Raw genomic sequence first — 20,152 nt, 5'->3', positions numbered from 1 at the left:
ACCAAAGCGTCTGAGAAAAACTGTAATATTCTGTCAAAGGGCCAAGTAATATTTTTTTTTTGGTTTATAGCTAAAATATTTCTTTAACCTTTTTTTTTTAGGAAAAACCCTACTTAGTTTTGACATTTCTGAAAACAAAACAGTATTTTTGTGTCTAGAGAATGCTTCTCGATTGAATATTTGTTTAGTAATTAGGTTTTTACAGTGTATAAATTACAGCTCCGATTACTCTGTCTGCACACTCATACAAGCACACTCTGCATGCTACATGAACATGATAAACTTCCACAGTTTGCCATTCACAGTCTGTCCAGTGACGGAGAAAGAAAACCTGGACTGTAAATTTGGTGTCAAGATTGCGACAAAATAGCATCTAAATGGAGACTGGAAAGAGATTTACGCACACAGACCTTGTTGATTGATAGACCATAGCCTATTGATGACGGCTTTCATTGAAAATGACACAAATGGGGTATATTTGGCACATGATATGCCTCATATATGCTAATTTGTAGTCCACTTATCATAGTGGATGTGAGAAGGCTGTGTACCAGAGCAGTGACAGAGCTGCTCACTTCATCTATGCAAACAGATTCACGCGGCTCTGCTACGGTCGCTTAGCAACACATTGCTGGCACATTGAGGACAGTTTACGTCCCTGTCTATAGTGATGTAACCCAATATCCAAAAAAATGAAGAAACACAGGGTCCAAGCAGATTTTAAACAGCTATATTAATGAATAAATCCAAACTTTACTATTGATTTGTTTACAGAGGAAGGGTTTTGAGGCTGTCATTACATGATTGTGAGTAGTTGTGTAACCTATTGTACAAGTCTTTCCATGACATGACATTAAGGTGCATTACATTCATTGATTGTCTTTGAATGATTTAAATGCAATCACTGTGCAAAAAATAAATCCCTGAATTAATCAATATTTGGACGTTTAAAGGGATAGTTCACCTATCGGTCATCATTTACTCACGCTTCACTCGTGACAAACACGATTGAGTTGGGGGGGGGGGGGGTATGGGGGGGTTCTGTTGAACACAAGAGAAGTCATTTCAGGAGTTCACACTAAGATATTGCTTGATGCTATTAGCAGATTTGGCATGCTGTCCCAGGGCCAGGAGAAAACCCAGAGCTCGGAGATAATTGAGCCCAGGTCTCCCGACAGATCTTTTAGCATGTAATGGGGTCCAAGATCAGGTAGGTCTCAAGAGCTCCCTTAGTAAAGGAGGAAATGCACTGCATAAAACTGCTTTTCTTACTTAGACCTTTTGTCTTCTTTCTAATCCAAATATCCAAATTCTTAAATCAAGAAGAATTTGAGACAAGCAAAACATGCAAAACGGGGTAAGCAAAATAACCTTGTTTTTCCTTTTGACATAAGGTTATTTTACTTACCCCATCGACAGATTATTTTGCTTGTTTTAAGGAAAAACTCACTTAATTTTGTCATATCATTTCTGAAATCAAGACTATGTTTTGCTTGTTTGGAAAATTCTGATTTAAGAATGTTTAGATATTTGAATTTGAATCTAAGTAAATCATTTTTTGCAGTGTGGCGTGGAAGGGGGATTCTTCCAAAATGAAAAAAAGGCAGGAGGGTGAAATCGGTCTATTTAATGTAGGCTTGGATCAATCTGATTGAATTATTACTGATTACAGATGAGAGACCAGTCGCGATCAATTTCTATCACATGCTACTCTCGAAATTCAGCTGCGGTCACACTGGGCTTTTCCTCCCATAGACTTCTATTCATACACTTGCGAATGCATCAGACCGGAAACGCGGGGTCATGAATCAAGTTTCGCAGGTTTCTGCAGTGCAAACTTTAGGCTTGGTGAACTCTGACCTGCGAAATCGCATTACTTGACTGCGTGAGACCAACCGAGAATCAAAACATGAAATTCGAAATAGTTTTGAAACGAATATTTGCGCTTAACAAACAAAATTAATTATTTATAGGCTAATTGATGTCTGTGCGTAAAGGTTTCCCTATCCAAGAGTTAAAGTGAAAGTAGATTATCTCTCATTCTTGCACGGTAGATGCTCTGTTTAACTGTTTTCTGTTAAAAAAAAAACTTTTAACTGTTAACTGTTTGCTTGTGAAAATGCTCAGTTTTTCCACTTCCACTTACTTTACGTCCTGTAAATAGCAAATGCGCTTATGGCGCGACGCAGCTGGCTCTTAAAGGGAATGGGAGATGAGACTCTGATTGGTTTATTCTCAAAACACCACTATAACTCATTAAGAAAATAAACTCAACCCTTTTAGACTATGCACCACGGCGCAAAGCGGATTTTCCCGTCCTTAAATTAGCAAACATGGATTCTGACACGCCCTGAAAGCTTTTGCGCCCTGCGCTTTTCGTTTTGCGCATGGACCGTCAAAATAGAGCCCATGACCTCTCTGGACAGAAATTTAAAACATGGAGCAATCGCTTGCTTTTTAAAGCTGCGGTCACACTGGGCTTTTCCTCCCATAGACTTCCATTCATACGCACACGAATGCCTCAGACTGGAAACGCAGGGTCATGCGTTAAGTTTCGCAGGTTGCTGTGGTGCAAAGTTCAAGCTGGGTGAACTCTGACCTGCGAAATCGCATCACTAGACTGCGTGAGACCAATCAAAGATCAAATCACGACCTCTCTGGACAAAAATTTTAAACATGGAGCAACCGCTCGCTTTTTTAAATGTCTATTAATCTTGCTTAATCCTGCCCCTTTTTGCAGCGTTGTACAACAGAATTTCGCACAAACAAACTCTAGAGTAACCGCAGCTTTGGTTACTCCCGGCAGACACACAATGTCATAAGACGTTAATTTTAGGTTAGATTTGTCACCAGCATCTAAGGGCAATGTTATTTTGACGTCCAATAACGACATGAAATGACGTTGATGTTTTGTTGATTTTAGGTTGTGTTGGAAAGTCCAAACGTCAAGCCAACATCTTAAACTAACGTCACATTCATATTAAATACTGACATTTATTTGTCAGTTATGGCAACCAGAATCCAACATCTGATAGACGTCATAGTGGTAAAGTCCACACAACGTCAAGCTGTAACATCATTAGACTTTGATATTTTGTTGTTTTTTAGGTTGCGTTGGAAAGTAAACAAAATGCAATGTCTGTCCGATGTAATATACTGACGCCGACATGACATTGGGTTCTGACATCAATGCAATTTTTTTATATCCACACAAAAAGCAATGTCCAACGACGTTGGGGTACAAAATCAATCCGTCATGTTGACGTCCTGTGTATGCTGCGCTGGTTCAAAAATTCTTTCAAATATCTTCATTTGTGTTCAACAGGGAAAAAAAACCTATAAAGGCATGGAAGGAACCAATTGACGGTCAGTAAACTGAGAAAATTTTCATTTAAGGGTGAACTGTCCTTTTAAGTATAGTTATTTCTAACAGACGCATTGATTTAGTTCGCATTTTTCATCTCAACATTTTCAGAAGAATCCATCAGGGCAATGTATGCACATTCATTCTTCATTTTAAATTCTTTTCACATGGGAACATTATTTAATCCTGCTATTGTGTAATTTACCCAGCACAGGTTATTATTAAAGCATTGAACAATACCTTACATATTGTCTTCATATAATGTGGGAAGTACAATCCCTTTATGCTGTTGTTATTTTCCAGTAGTCTAAAATGGCTGTGCCATTGAATAAAATGGACCAAAGGACATCACTATGATGTAGTAAAAGCATTGTGCTGAACGTTTGCCCACATTTGCAGCTAATTGCTTTTTTCACATTTCCAAAATGGAGCTTATTTTAATCAAATGTCATTTGAAAGCATTCAGCGCATGCATGAAAGCAGAGTTATATGTGGTGAAGCTGACAATGGCACGCCATTAGATGGACTGAGGTAGAATAGTTTAAGGGCATGGAGACACATGATAAAATGATGGCATTAAAAGGAAAAAATTAAATCAAGCATTTTCACAATGTAGCAATCACCACACTGATGATGAGAAGAAGAAAAAAACTGCCTGGCAAAAAGAGATTCAATTCAGTCGGAGAAGAGATCTCGGAGAAGCACCAGTATATGAACGTGATTTGTTAAATAATTGCCACAAATCCCATGTGTGCATGAAATGTTGACAAATCCCATTCACAGGTCATCACAAACAAGGTGCTATCAATCTGAGGAGCACTTTAAGAGGATGGATTTATTATTATTTAAAAAAAATCCTTATCCATACAGACATCTTGTATCCATAAAAAAGACAAGTATTTTTAGTATTTTTGACATGAAACTAAAGGAACACTCAACTTTTTTGAAAATAGGCTCATTTAACAAATCCCCCAGAATTTTACCATTTTAAATCTGGTGGGAGCAATTTTAGCTGAGCCTAGCATAGATCTTTGAATCAGAGTAGACATTAAGCATCTCACTCAAAATGACCAAAAAGTTTTGATATTTTTCCTATTTAAAGCTTGATTCTTAGGTAGTTACCGTACATTGTGTACTAAAACCGAAGGGAAATAAATGCGGTTTATTCATAAAGTAATTTCAAGAGGATCACGTGATTATGATTGAACATGGCTGGTACCGTATGAGCTCTGTATATTGCACCAATCAGATGAATACTGACTCAGTATAAATAACCAATTTCCCCACTTCAGTCATCTTCGTCTTAAAGAATCCTCACTTCCACCCATACTCCTTCCCTTCTCCTGATAGGGTGGCACGGCAGCCCAGTGGTTAGCACTGTTGCCTCACAGCAAGAACGCCGCTGGTTTGACCTCTCACCGAGCCAGTTGGCATTTCTGTGTGTAGTTTGCATGTTCTTCCCATCCTTGTGTGAGTTTTCCCAGGGTTTCCCGGTTTCTTCCCACCGTCCAAAGACATACACCATAAGTAAATTGATTACTCCAAAGTAACATCTTAAGACAACTCTTAGCCAGATATATCCCAGCACGTTCATAAGCAGGAGACTTACCTGAGCTCAAACTTCCCACTCAACTTTCAAACGGGAGGAAGCTCCAAGATCAAGGATATCCTGAGCTCAGGGTTCTCGCCCGGAACAGCATGCCAAACACGCTTTATTATCAATCATCAGCTAACGCCCCATCCACACGGGGCTTCAGCGTCAACGCTTGACTGAAGGCGTGTCTGAAGTTGGGGCTAAAGCAATTGTCATAGAAGCGTCAGCCAATGAAATTCATACAGCAATAGGCCACTGTCTGAGCTGGTGTGTTTGCATACAGCGATCTGATTGGCTGGCGCTTCTGTCGGCGTTTGAAAAGTTAAGTGTGAACTCTTGAAAACAAAAGCTGATTTAGCTAGGAACTACACTCTTTCCAGTGTAACAATCAAGGAACATTGTTGTTGTACAATGGCTGCAGCAGGTGCAAGGAAATCAAGCATTAAATTAAAAAATTATCAAAACTTCATTTTTCATTTTTGACTCAGATGCTAATAGTCTAGTCCAAGGGTGGGTAATCTCGGTCCTGGAGGGCCGGTGTCCTGCACAGTTTAGCTCCAACCCTATTCAAACAGACCTCCCTATAGAGTTCAAGTGATCTTGAAGACACTGATTAGTTTGTTCAGGTGTATTTGACTAGTGTTGGAACAAAACTCTGCAGGGACACCGGCCCTCGAGAATCAAGTTTGCCCATCCCTGGTCTAGTCTGATTCAACTATTTATGCTAAGCTAACCTAAAAGGCTCTCACAAGATTCAAAAATAGTAAAAGTGAACTGTTTATCTCTAAGGTAGTTGTAAAACAAGCCTATTTTCAAATAAGTAGAGTGATCCTTTAGGGTGCTTTCACACTTGGGTCGATTGCCTGGTCCGAACCCAAGTTCGAATGTCCCCCCCTTGCCACCTTCTCGGCTGGTTTGTGTTCACATTGTCTTTTTTCCTTCTGAACCCCAGTGCGGTTGCGTCATCAAGCTGCTGTTGTGTGTACAGCTGTTGCTTGATTACATCCATGTAAGCAAAGGCGCCAAAATGGAAACATCACAGTCGTTTTGTTTTATTAAATGTTTTGGTTTTGCTAACTTACAGAGAGCCGCTTTCGTCTATCTGCTAAAAAATATCAAATACATTCAGAACATAATGTGATGTCTGCAGAAGACATTTTTGGAGGAGACAAGCAGACATTATCATTGTGTTTGCCCTGGTTCAGTCCCGCTAGTCACCAAGGTACAGTTCGTGAAACACAGACATACACACATGATTGAACGTTATAAAAACTAAAGTTTGTTTTAAAGTTACTTCATTTAATACTTGTTTTAATGTCACCTGCATTGTTTGGTACGATTGCATTCATATCAGAAGTTAACCGGACCAGAGTTTGCGCAAACAATAGCCCAGACCACCTCTTTCAGATGGACCATCAATCTGGAATGTTATTTTGACATCCAATGATGATGTAAAATGACGTTGATGTTTTGTTGATTTTAGGTTGTCTTGGAAAGTGACCAATATCCAATGTCGAGCCAACTTATTAAACCAACATCATGTTGACGTTAAATACTGACTTAGTCGGCAGGTATGGCAAACAAAATCAAACATCTAATAGATGTCATAGTGGTAACATTCACACAACTTCAAGCTGTAACATCATCAGATGTTGGACGTTGGCGTTGGCTTGATGTTGGGTTCTGACATCAACGCAATTTTCATTTCCAAAAACAAAATGTCTGTTTGTTTTACATTTGGCGGTTCACTTCCATTATTTGATACGATTGCAGTCATATAAGAAGTTAACCGGACCATAGTTTGCGCAAACAATACCCCAGATCACCTCTTTCAGGCGGACTCAGGTATGGTTCTCGGGTGCGCACCCGAGTTCAGAAGACATTGTTTACACTAGATAAACATACTGAACTCTGACGTCAAACGAACCTGGGTGCGGACCAAAAGTGCTAAAAGTGTGAAAGCACCTTTAAAGGCAGTTCTTCAGTGTACCCGCATCATCTCTAATGTATTAAAAGTTGAGACATCTTTCTCCATCGAACACTATGGTCATGTTTGAAAAAAATGTAATCTTCAGGCAACTTCCTTTTTAGGAAAAATTGTGTTTGCTTTGAAGCTTTGCCACCCCCAAAGTTCATACTTCTTCCCAAGAAAGAAACTGGAACAAAATCCAGAAAGCTATGCCAGGTATTGTTTTCCAGAATGTAAAATGACATTTTTGTACAGCTGAGCAGCATTGTGTTGCTACAGTACGGACCAATCACTGTCATTTCTCTGTGTCGCACTTCTGTGTTTTACCCTGTTTCACAAAGACAGGGTTTGAAATGTCATTTGTATTATATCAGTGAGCCACAGATGAGAAAGGAAGAAGAGAGGATGTGAGGGGCGAGGCGTTGGTGGGCTGCAGACAGCTCCCGGGAGCCATGGCAACAGCATTCACATAATAGCTGCTGCTCTGCATCAGGCGGAGATGCCACAGAGAGCAACAAGGAGGACGGAGAGAAAAGCAAGGATGATGGATCCGCAAATGAACCCCTGAACAAAGCTGAATCATCCTGAACTGATTCTGCTCCCAAAAATGCCTCTGGCAGACATTTCTGACCACATATGACTCAGCATCCAGCGCGTTCATTTTAGAAAGTGGTCAGTAGGTCTATTTTTGTGGGCTCATACTGCTGTGCTTCGACCCAAAAGGGGAAAAGCGGTGGGCAACCCATAGTGTTGATCCAGACTTTGGAGCCCCCGCAAACCTATGTCTGTGTGAGTCCGGCCCTCGCGAGGCATGGTAGCAATTGCAGAGGCCTGTGGCTCGACCGGCAGGTTGTTGTGATTGAGGTCCATGTTGGACAGGAGGTGCCCCAGAGAGTCCCAGCGTCTGGCTGAAGGTAGACGTATGAGGGAAGAGTAGCCACATTCTGGAAATACGGTCACAGGAGCCATCTTGCTGGTCTCAGATTCCTGGTGCTCCCTTGAGGAACTTGATGCAGGTTTGGTATAAGTTCCTCCTCTGGGGTCAGCCAGAACCTCACTGTAAGGTGGTGGTGGGTCCTCCATCAATACAGCCTCTTCATAGCAAGGAGGTTTTCCAAAGACATCTGTGTCTGCTGAGAAAAAAAAATGTTTATAAAGGAGTAACACTGCAAACATGCAAGACATGCAAAGTCCTTCACACTAATGCTTTATGACCCCAATATATTGCAGTCCTTTCTTTTACCAAGTCAGCCCAGACATCGTTAAACATAAGCAATCACAGGGCTTATCAGGTAAACAACGTATGCATGAAGTTATCAGAGAAAATAAATGAGGGCTTGATATATTTTATCAGGAGAGGGTGGAAGATTTGAGGCTTTTATCATTTCCTTCAAGGTCACCTCTCGTTCCTAGATGAAAGCCAGGATAGATTTTTTTCCTGTGGAGGAAGTGATAAACCAGCACATTGAGGTCGGAGATAAGAATGCATTTGGCTGTGACAAGGCAGTGTTTTCACCCCCTATCATCTGTGCTTTGGCTAGAATGGAAGATGAAAGACAAATGAGGAGGAACCTTTAAGTCCTAAAGCCTGGTTTATACTTCTGTGTCTAGTGACCGGCATAACCCACGGCGCAGGCAACACGCGTAGCTGTGCATTTATACTTCTGCGCGCTGTCTCTGTTGGTCTGAATTAACACTTCTGAAACGCTAGATGGCAGTGAGGTGTAAATGTTCCTCTGTGTCGAGTTTCTTCGGTGCAGTTTTGCTTTTCCTGAACACTTCCTGGATGTACAATTGACTCAAATTCGCTAATTTTGATGCAGGAACCGGCGGACGTGCAACAACTTTAACTATGTGGTAAACACAGAACAAAACTTTCCATCCAGAGCTCCTTAACGGGACTCCACACTTGTAAACAATCGCTCGCGCCATTCGCGCGGCTCTCTGTCCCGCCCAGACTCGTCAGCGCTACCAAGCTGACCAATCACAGAGCTAGCGCTACGCGTTGTTGCAACGTGTAGTTACATTTTTTGAGAGGTGCACGTCAGTGACACCGACGGCCACGGCGAACGGCTATGCGTCAGTGCCGTAGCAGAAGTATAAATCAGCCTTAAGAGCTAGCAGTGCATTAGGGTAGAACTTCAATTATAGATTCTTCCTAATTATCACGTGTTCAGATATAGGATTGCAGCAAATCAAGGCAGCGTATCCTGACCTGTAATGCAAACCCAATTTGAAGACAATTTGAGTGGTGCTAAACTAAGTTGCTGTTTGCGAGTTACTAAAACATACTGGGTGGTTGTAAGGAGTGTCCTTGGTGGCAAGAATGTTGCTTTCATGTACAGTAGGTTGGGCCAGGGGTGTCACAAATGGTGAAAAGGGGGACAGAGAGACCAGAGGCTCGGAGGCGCCCACAGCGGAGACTGGGGGGCCCAAAACCAACTTTCGCAAATTTGTGATAATTAGAGAGAGAACCCAGAGCAGAAACATGTACAGAAGGCCCAGAATCCCTAGCAACTGGGTCGGACATTCTTGCAGGCTTCTAGGTTGTTGTTCAATGGTGTTCACAGTGACACATATAAGGTTGATATTTACCATGCAACCTTTGTCCAGATTGGAAGTCACAGTGTTGTAAAAGTCAGAGCCTGTCAACAGATTTGTTCAATGACTACACAGAAAGTTTTATAGTGTATTATGACCAACGACAATCATTTTCAATTATCAGACTGTAATTCAGTCACCACCCTTTAAACACGTTTTCTTTTGTCATGCAGTGTCATGCATTATCATGAGATCTAAAGTCTGTTTGTGTATGATCATGAGTTGTTAAGAGTATAGCGACACATTATGTAATTTGTAAAATGATGCTTTGTATTTTTAATGTGTTCAAATTAATGTGATCTACATTACAGTTTATTCCATTAATTTCCCTTTGGCTTAGTCGCTGATTTATCAGGGGTCGTCATATGTTTTATGTAGTGGATGCCCTTCCAGCAGTACTGGGAAAGACCCATACCCTCTCTCATTCACACAAACTCATATATTACAGCCAATAAGACCAGTTCATCCAATTCGCCTATACCACATGCCTTTAGACCTTCTTGCTGTGATAATTACATTTCAGTAACTTAGTACTTTCTCCTTGTATCATTCAATTGCTATTCATTTATTCGTTTTCTTTTCATTTTAGTCTCTTTATTAATCTGGGGTCGCCACAGCGGAATGAACCACCAACTTATCCAGCATGTTTTTACGCAACGAATGCCCTTACAGCTGCAACCCATCTCTGGGAAATTCAATTCAATTGCTGTTACACATAATTTAATTCAATTGTTTATTTGTGTTGGTATTGTTTAGGTTTTATTTGAAAGCTGGTACAATTTCATGACCACAGATTCTTTCATGTAATGTTACACAGTTGTCTCTACCTCTAACCCCTCAATCCACAGTAATGTCTAACCAAACAATTAAATCTGTATCTAAGCTTAAACATATCCCATTTCATTAACGTGTTTTGCAATACAACATGAAATTAATCAGGCCATTGTACCTAAAACAAGCTTGAGTTAGCTGGAGCCACTTTTGGGGACCAAATAAAAAAAATAAATCAATAAATCATGAGAAATTCTTTACAATTACAGATCATATCAAAGACTCAATTTTCCCATGTCCACACGGCATCACAGGGAATAAGCTTGTTGTTGTAAAGTGATACAGAATTCCCCTTAAGGGTATAATTCTTTCTGACTCTTGCTCTTTTATGAGCTGACTTATTACTCAGGCCCTGTTTTAATGTGTGGTCATCCATCCTGTGGGTTTGGCACAGGTTTAAAGGGACATTCTTCACCCATGCCCAGGGATCCACCATCCCTGGCAGTCTGCCTGTCTGCCAAAGCACATGATTAGCCCAGCTCTAGCTGCTGCTAGCTCAGTGCTGTACTCGTCTGCCTACACAACACCCACACAAGTCTTACTGTTACCATGTCATACATGAAAGAATGTAGCCTGAGCTGTCAACATTGTGTGAGGTGTGCATGTTTACACTGGTACAGCTCTTAAGAGATGAACGGTCTTTGCAGCTTGATAAACAGTGTTGAATCACATCATGATCATTTTATTAATAACATGTACTGTAACAAAGGAGTTGCTTGTGTAGCAGAGTATGAAAATATCTATTTAAGATAATTATTCTGCTGAAATGTACTGTTCCTCAAGACAAATTTTGATTCTGTCTGGGCAACTTTACAAAGCCTTTAGGTTTGTAGATTGTAATGTGCTTTGATTCCTATACAATCAAGCACAGAGGAGTGCAAACTGTCTTGGAGAACTAAGCACCTTCCCTGATTAAGCAGATCTGAATCAGCTGGTCAAGGTCTTAAGATTCACTAGAAACTGGCTGTTTCTCAATTCCAAGAACGGACTTGCGTTCTTGTGGAGAGCAGTCTTGCCAGGTGTCCTCGGAAGAATGAACTCAGGAGACCGCGAGAACAGAGAACGCGTCCCGTGAGAAATGAGATGCTGCGTTCTTCCTGATGGTCACATGACCTTCACATGTTTTTAATAGAATATTATTTAAACATTACAGCCTTCATACAACGATTTACTGTTTTTCCCCTTTTCAAAATATATACTGTGCATAAAAACTTTATAAATATACTTTGCACAATATAAATAAAATAGATTTTTATGCAAATTTCGGCAAACAAACACCCTTAATGTGTTTATTCCTTTATTAAGATGTCCATGGTAATGTTAATTTTCACTGTTTCCTTTAGGGAAACTCCTGAGGTGAATAAGTTACATCTCTGAGCTTTAATAATAAACCTATATAAAATTCTTCTGGGAAATCATGGGATTTGATATGAGTGAGATCAGTGCTCAAGTCAGCATCGGTGCGTCCTCGATATGAAGAACACATCCGGGAAGTTTCACGCATCCTCTGTTCTTGCGGTCTTGAGTACTGGAACTGAACTTTGGCAGCTGATGATGACGTTGCACGAGAACAGGAGGACGCAAGAAGAACGCATATTAAGAAACAGCACTAGAGAACCTCCAGGAACAAGATTGAACACCCTTTACCTATCCTACACAGCATTAGCATAAGGGGTAAATGTACATAAATTAAAAAAAAAGGAATGCAAGGCATAGAGCACTAAGCCAGGACAGGTTGAAGGACTGGGCTGAGTTGCTGGATGTAGCTTAAAACCACTAAGACAGATAAGAGTAAGAAAGGTAAATATAGTAAAAAAAAAAAAACACTAAAACCAATATAAAAACCATATGATTTCATATATTCATAAGTACAAATGAAAAGAAACAGTAAAATAATTTTGAAAGCTGGTAAAGGACACATTCATGTCCCAATGAAATAGAATTTCCAACTAACCTGTAGTTGGAGAAGGACTCTTTCAAATATTTGTCGAAGGTCTGGAGCTTTTTTTTAGATTGCTAGATTGTAAAAAAAAAAAAGAAGTCTAACAACCAAAAACTCACATTCTGATTTTAAGGGATCTTTGAAGCATGGTCTTTTGAAAATAGACAGTTTGCTTCTGCAAATATAAATGTAAAAACAACTATGCCATCTTGCACTACAATTACAGTATTCCACATACCCCTGATTGCAGATTAAATTGCACTGGATGACTAAACTTGTTTAAACATCCTACCTTCAGGGACGGTCCAGTTTGCCTGAGGAAGAGTGTGTGTTACAGGCAGCTGAGGAGACAACATTTGAAGTGGTGGGCAGAACTGAGGGGGCTCTCTGGGAGGATATCCTCCACTGGTGCACTCCAGAGGCTCCATCTCCAATGCCCGCAGGCACTGCTCCCTCAGCCTCTCTTCGCGCCTGCGCTTTAGCTTACGCTGGGCAAAGCTGCAAAAGCAGCAAAGCATGACAATGAGAGCCCAGATCAGCCAGAAGCCGGCAAAGCATGCCAAAAATGTGTAGGTGCCCTGCGACATCACCATGATGACCACCTTGATAAAGTTTGGGCCCTCCAGGATCCAGTTGGAAGTTTAAAGTCTACAGGAATCCTGCTGATTTACGTTGAGTTCATGCACCAAGTCTCAGAGCAAATGAACAGACCATAGCTATCATATTTCTATGAATCTTGCCATATAAAACCATTAAGAGTCTCTCCAAAGCTAATTTTTTTTAAACTTTCCCACCAACCAGAGGTAATTAAAGTGACCTGATTGCACAAAATGTCCAATATATTGCAAAAGTGAAACTGAAGAGGCACTTCCCAAAGGTCCGCCAGGGACTCTTTCACAATAAGATGAATATCTGCAGATGCTCTTTTCCTGACAGCTGGTGCGATGAGGGAATGCTAACGTCTCACAGTGCCTAGGTCTCCTCCTGTGTTGTGATCCTCCGCTGAGCAGATCAGGGCTCTTTAGATCTCCAGAGGACATCAGCAGTCACGCTGCTCAACAAAGGGAAAGAACATAGAAGGGGGCAACCGTCATAAGTTATGAACTTGTTATATTTTCAAAACACAGAGCCTTAATATTTCTCACACAATGGCCAGTTTTATAATTAACCTCAGCTGTTCAAGCACAGCTCGCTCAATGACTTTAGGGGGTAAGTATCAGTTTCGTACATTGAGAGTGAGGGAGTACAGTTTTCCAGAAACATCGTAAGGAAACAGTGCCAACCGCTCAAGTTTTCACACACTAATGTATTTTAAGACTGCTTGAACATTAATGATGGTTTTCAACATTGCACCTCTTTTGGAAGTTAATCACAGCTTTCGAATACCGGCAAATAAATATGCCGTTTTATGACTAAGAGTAAGACAACTTACATAACCAGTTCTGCTGTACTGTGAACTGATCTAGTAAACACTTTATTTCCTACACACATTCACATCTCTCAAGCCTCAATCCAGATCTTGGTGACCTTCAGAAAGACGATTTATCTTTGTTCTGCATCATCTCTGGCATTTTCTTTTTGGCGTTCGTTCTGAATGTTGTCATCTAAACACTGCCTTTAAAACGTCTACAGTTATGTCATGCTTTGAGGACACAACCTATAGATTAACTGCAGGAACTAAAAGAGCTGTTTCACACTGGAGTAACATCCCTGCCAATATAAGTCAATACATAATATTTGATTCTGAAATGTTTTCTGCGATGGGGTTGCTTTTTTGATTTGTTCGGTTTTGTTTAACATACAAACCTAACTACCTTGATAGTGATTCAGAATAGAAGAATTGTCAGAGAACTCTATTAACCCTCCTGCTGATGTACAGGTCAAAAATGACCATTTTAACAGCAGAACAACAACCCTAAACCATGTTTTGTTAATCTTTTTTTCTTTAAAAAGACCCCAACATTACAAAAAATATATAGCTTTTCTGTATAACTTTTCATGAGAGCTATACAGATTTATGGTACAACATAGGGCTAAACAATATATTGGTTGAGCATTGACATCACAATGTGTGTATCTGCAAAAGTTATATCACAGGATTAGATTGTTTATTAAAGATTTAAAGATAAAGATATTATTAAACCTATTTTTTATAATAGCAATAATGACAATAATACATTTTATTGCTTAATTTCTCTACTTAAATACTGTTTGACACCCCAGAAAACCGTTAAGCACTGTTTATTTAACTTTTCTTTTGGCTCTGTTGTATTTACATGCTTCAAATTTATTATAGTTTATGCAGATTTATTGCATAAAAGACTTGATCATCCCAGTCCATCTAAATAGGTGAAATCTTTACAAAAAGAGCTGTTAAATCATCTGATAAAAATATATTGATATTACTATATATAGCGCAACAAAACAAAATATCGTAATGTCATATTTTCCATGCAGCCCTAGTACAACAGTCAGGGTTCATACACACATTTTTACTACTAATATTCCATGACTTTTCCAGAACTTTCAAGTACATTTTTATGACGTAATGTTTCATGCAATGTCTACATATACATGGTAAATAATAAGAAAAACAATGACGATCAAATTTATTCCAGCATATCATAGAACACGCAACAATCTATTTTGCTTAAATTTGTTTTTATATCTATGTAAAATTTATTTTGATCATGCTTACACTCCACTGATATGCACAATATATCGTTTCAGCATCGATATCGCAATTTGTGCATCCGCAATAATCACAACGCAGGATATGCTATGTTGGGATTATTGTTTAATATAGGGTTTAATCATAATGGAATAAAAGTTTATCATCTGTATGCATTTTTAAAGAGATAGTTCACCCAAAAATGACTTGCCATTTTCATTACACCCTTTACTTGTTTCAAACATTTCTGAGTTTTCTTTTTTTTATTGAACACAAACAGAATATAATTTAATAACTCCTATAGTATTGAAAGGAGTCAAGTGTGAGTAAAAAGTAAGTACATTTTAATCTTTGAGTGAACTGTCCCTTTAGGGCCTGTGATTGTGTTACATTTCCATATTTCACATTTTAAAACATCTGTTTTTTATAACTTTAATAAAGATTAAATAGTATACTATGAAGACTATGTAGTGTTGCTTATTCAATATCTGTACCTGAATACCTGAAAACTATAATTCACTTATATCTTTACTATATTTTATTTATCTATGCTTGCAATTTATTTATTAAATATTATTCGAGATTCACTCCTCTACAAAATCCCCAAAATCAATCCAAATAAACCTGTTAAATCACCTGGTGAAAAAGTATTCACATCGCAATATAAATCACAGAAATACAAAACACCATGATGTCAGATTTTTCCAATATTGCGCAGCTCTAATTCCAGTATACAGATATTTGTTAAACTAGTTTCCATGACTTTTCCAACCCTTTGTGAGATTTTCTGTTTTTCGAAAACTTTTCAGGCTTGGAAAATGCCATGTCAACATTCCATGACTTTTCCATGTTTTCCATGACCGTATGAACCCTGAACAGTTGTCCTAAAGGTCAATCAATAAAACAATGTTTTACACCATAACAGCAACTGGCACACACATGCCCACTACAAAACACACTGACCCCCAAACATACACAATAAGAATCCTCTGCTTTAGCTGTTGTGAATACTGTCTTGCTAAAGACTTATGCAGGTGCCTTTAGCATTAGACAATATACCCTACACTTCAGTGAAAAACTAATGCTCTGACTAAACATTGACCAAAGCTCCACACTGATGATAAGGAAAAACCTAGATATTTAATTTGTGATGAAGATGAGGTTGATTCTTTATGCAAAATAGATTTGAGGATTGAAATTAAATTGATCTGCTTTAGAGGTTTAGTGAAGGCGGGTCATTTTTGACCCAACGGTCAAACGGTGTATACAAAATTCTAAGACAACATGAGGGCTAAACACAAGCTCTATGAATGAGGAGAAGGATTTCATCACCTGTTACTTTACTGAGGAAAAAATGTGACTCTGCCTAACCTCAGTGATGCCCCCTATTAACAACACAATGTCATTGATGCAATGCATTGCATAATACTCTGTTTGATATGAAAACCACATTCTATTTCTGTATATTGAAATGTTTTTTTTTTTATCTTAAAAAATTTATTTTCAATAAATAATCAAGATAAAATACAACAGTTTTTATAAAGCAAAAGAGGAATGTGCTTTTTTTCTGTAATCAGCCTACAGAATTGTTTATTCCCAATGCTTGGAAACCAAACATCATCGCTGTAAATAAGTAAACAATATGATTCTAGTATAAATAATCGACGTTTATTGTAGCAGTGATGATGTGCAGTCTTGCAGGTGGGTGATGCTTGTGAAAAAATGTGCGCAATAGGCAGTGACAGACAAAAAACACACACACATTTTCTGTATATTACGAAGAGCATACACAACAACAACATTCAAGGGCATGAAAATAATTACTGTGCTTTTATTAAACGTATCCTATACTCTCATTATCACAATACCTATTACAGCTTACATCTAAACAGAAACACATACATATTCCTTTAGGCTCGTACTTACATGTCAAGCGTCTTCCAGTCACGATGAGTTCATTTTCAGACGCGTGACACCATTTCAATAGACGGGACGTGACTCCGTCCAAATAAAGTTGCAGTAGTTGTCAGTGGCACATGATGGTATAAGCAGACTCTAAATGAGTGTGTTCTTGAGTGTCTTGACTAATGTTTACCTGGATGAACAGAAAGCGTTTGGTGTTCCGCGTAATTCCTCGAGGGTCGTGATGCGCGCGATGGTTAATGGACACCTGTAATTGACGCGCGCGCGTCATGAAACACCCACACTGGCGCTCCGCGCGCGATGAGCTGCTGCTTCACGAGGACTCTGTGTATCAAATTGTGGATAACGGCTTTCCAAACAAACTGACATGATCGCTCCTCCTTTTTAACTGTTTGTAGAACAAAGCATTTGAAGTGGCACGGTTGTGTCAGAATACGCTTGTTGGTTGTGTTTATTTAGGTCAAGTTTATGATGCGGTTGTGAGTGTTTGATTAAGTGATGCCTATGAACTTTACATCAACTATCTTCTCGGGTTGTTTCAACTTCTCACTGTGACTTCTAAAGGTGCTCTCAAATATATGTACACATACTGTAAAATGGTGATTTACTTAAAAATGTAGGAAAATAACAATAAAGATATAACATTTTAAATAATACAGAACATGCTAAAATAAAGGAAGAATGGAACAGTATTGTACTATACTGTACATATGATGTTAAAAAACTGTTAAATTAATAAAATAACCAACCAGCTAACAATATGAAATTTACATAGTTAATCATATATTTAGAGTAAACACATACAAAAGACTGTGTACATCCTAAAAAAGATAAATAAATAAAAAAATTATATATATATATATATATATATATATATATATATATATATATATATATATATATATATATATATATATATATATATATATATATATTGTTAGGTACGCCTTACTAGTACTGGGTTGGACCCCCTTTTCCCTCAGAACTGCCCTAATCCTTTGTGGCATAGATTCAACATGAGACTGGAAATATTCTTTAGAGATTTTAGTCCATATTGACATGATAGCATCAAGCAGCTGCTGCAGACCAAGATGTAAATCTCCCATTTCACCACATCCCAAAGGTGCACTATAGGATTAAGATCTGGTGATTGTGGACATTTGAGTACGTGTGTGGTTTTGCGGCAAGTGTGGTGTTGACACAATGCTCAATTGGTACTAATGGGCCTAAAGTGTGCCAAGAAAATATCCCCCACACCATTACACCACCACTACCAGCTTGAACCATTCATCCAAGGCAGTATGGATCCATGCATTGTTGACACTAAATTCTTACCCTACCATCCGAATGTCGCAGCTAAAATCGAGACTCATCAGACCCCTCAATGTTTGTCCAATCTTCTATTGTCCAATTTTGGTGAGCCTGTGTGAATTGTAGCCTCAGTTTCCTGTTCTTAGCTGACAGGAGTGGGCGAGTGGCACCCAGTGTGGTCTTCTGCTGCTGTAGCCCATCCGCCTCAAGGTTGGACGTGTTGTGCGTTTCGAGATGCTCTTCTGCATACCATGGTTGTAACGAGTTGTTATTTGAGTTACTGTTGCTTTTCTATCTCCTGGAACCAGTTTGGCCATTCTCCTCTGACCTCAGGCATCAACAAGGCATTTGCGCCCACAGAACTATTATCTTGTTTTCAGTCCATTCTCTGTAACACCTAAAGTTGGTTGTGCATGAAAATCTCAGTAGATTAGCAGTTTCTGAAACACTCTGACCAGCAAATCTGGCACCAACAACCATATATATATATATATATATATATATATATATATATATATATATATATATATATATACATATATAGTTTTTGGTAAAATATCTTGGGTATCTTGGAAAGCGAAAAAAAATATTGTTCTTTAATTTACATATTGGTTATAAAAATAGTCTTTACACTCTCCATTAAGCCACTAAGATTAAAGGTTGTGATGATATTCAAATGGATATAATATTTTTTACTTGTGGAACCTGACTAAAATATTTGAGGAAGCATGTTTAAATATCACTTTGCATTACTACTTATTGTATAGTGTAAAATGCTCGAGAACAAGAAAAACTGTAGCAGAAAACATATTGAACTATGCATGTAGACTGTTTAATGGAATGCACATGAAGAGCTAAAGTATTCTGCATATAATAGACCTTCTCCTGTGGAATGTACTGTATTTATTAGTGGTTTTACCTACAGTATAGTGTAGATTACTCAGGTTAGCAGAATGGAACTGAAGTTGTTCCATCTCTTTTAATCTGAGCTAGTGTTGGTCATAAGGGAAAAGAGCATTGCTATGACAACTTGCATGAGCTCGACACCAGCTTCAGTGTGTGGACAGGAAACTCATTGCCTGTATTTGAGATTGCCATATTGCCTGCCATTATTGCTATGCGCTGCTTCATCGTCACAGTGTGGCTGTGGGCTTCCACACTTCATCATGGATTAGTCACACACACACACACACAAACACACACACACACACACACACACACACACACACACACACACACACACACACACACACACACACACACACACACACACACACACACACACACACAAACACACACGTACACATACACACACACACATCAAGGTGTCGGCTGGGTTATACACTACTTAAAGAGATAGCCAAACACTACAGAAGATGATTGAACAACATTGACCTATGAATATTGTTGGGTTTCAGCAACCAGCTTTCTCCAAAATATCTTCTTTTGTTCAACAGAAGGTTTAAAACCACACAATTAACAGTAAATGATAAGTTTTTCAACAAAACACACATTGTGAACGAGTAATTCAAAATAAAGTTTCAAAGATGTGAAAGATTGTGATCGTTTTTATAAAACATAGAAAAATTGAAAACATTTTCAATTTCATTTTTTAATTCATCTTAATTTGTATAGTGCTTTTACAATGTAGATTGTGTCAAAGCAGCTTCAAATAGAAGTTCTAGTGAATTGAAACTGTGTCAATCCAGTTGTCAGAGTTGAAGTTCAGTTTAGTTCAGTTCAGTGTGATTTCATTTTCCAAGTCCAAACACTGAAGAGCAAATCCATTGAAGCACAGCTCCACAATTCTCAAACCAAGCAAGCCAGTGGCGACAAACTAAATTTTAACAATTGACAAAAGTAAAGGACAAAAACCTTGAGACTGGTGTGCAGCATGTGGAGAAAAGTAAAACACCACATTAATGGGAATAGAACACAGCCAGGAA

The 20,152-nt window shown here is 38.8% G+C and overlaps 1 protein-coding gene across 2 annotated transcripts; it reads right to left on the bottom strand.

The window, feature by feature from the left end:
- Positions 1–715: 715 nt before the first annotated feature.
- On the bottom strand, positions 716–17,228 carry prr7 (proline rich 7 (synaptic)). Of its 2 annotated transcripts, none has more exons than XM_087301841.1 (3): positions 16,899–17,228; positions 12,594–13,352; positions 716–8,060 (listed from the first exon to the last, which is right to left on the bottom strand). In XM_087301841.1, the coding sequence occupies exons 2-3, from the start codon at positions 12,892–12,894 to the stop codon at positions 7,624–7,626; spliced, it is 738 nt and encodes a 245-aa protein (XP_087157967.1). In that variant the 5' UTR covers positions 12,895–13,352; positions 16,899–17,228; the 3' UTR covers positions 716–7,623. The 2 variants fall into 2 exon arrangements, with proteins under 2 accessions (XP_087157967.1, XP_087157968.1); XM_087301842.1 differs by having other exon boundaries at positions 716–8,057.
- Positions 17,229–20,152: the final 2,924 nt, after the last annotated feature.

The sequence above is a fragment of the Danio rerio genome, chromosome 21, assembly GCF_052040795.2.
Source record: "Danio rerio strain M-AB ecotype USA chromosome 21, GRCz13ab, whole genome shotgun sequence".
Lineage (NCBI taxonomy): Eukaryota > Metazoa > Chordata > Actinopteri > Cypriniformes > Danionidae > Danio > Danio rerio.
This window is presented reverse-complemented; position numbering and strand designations above follow the sequence as displayed.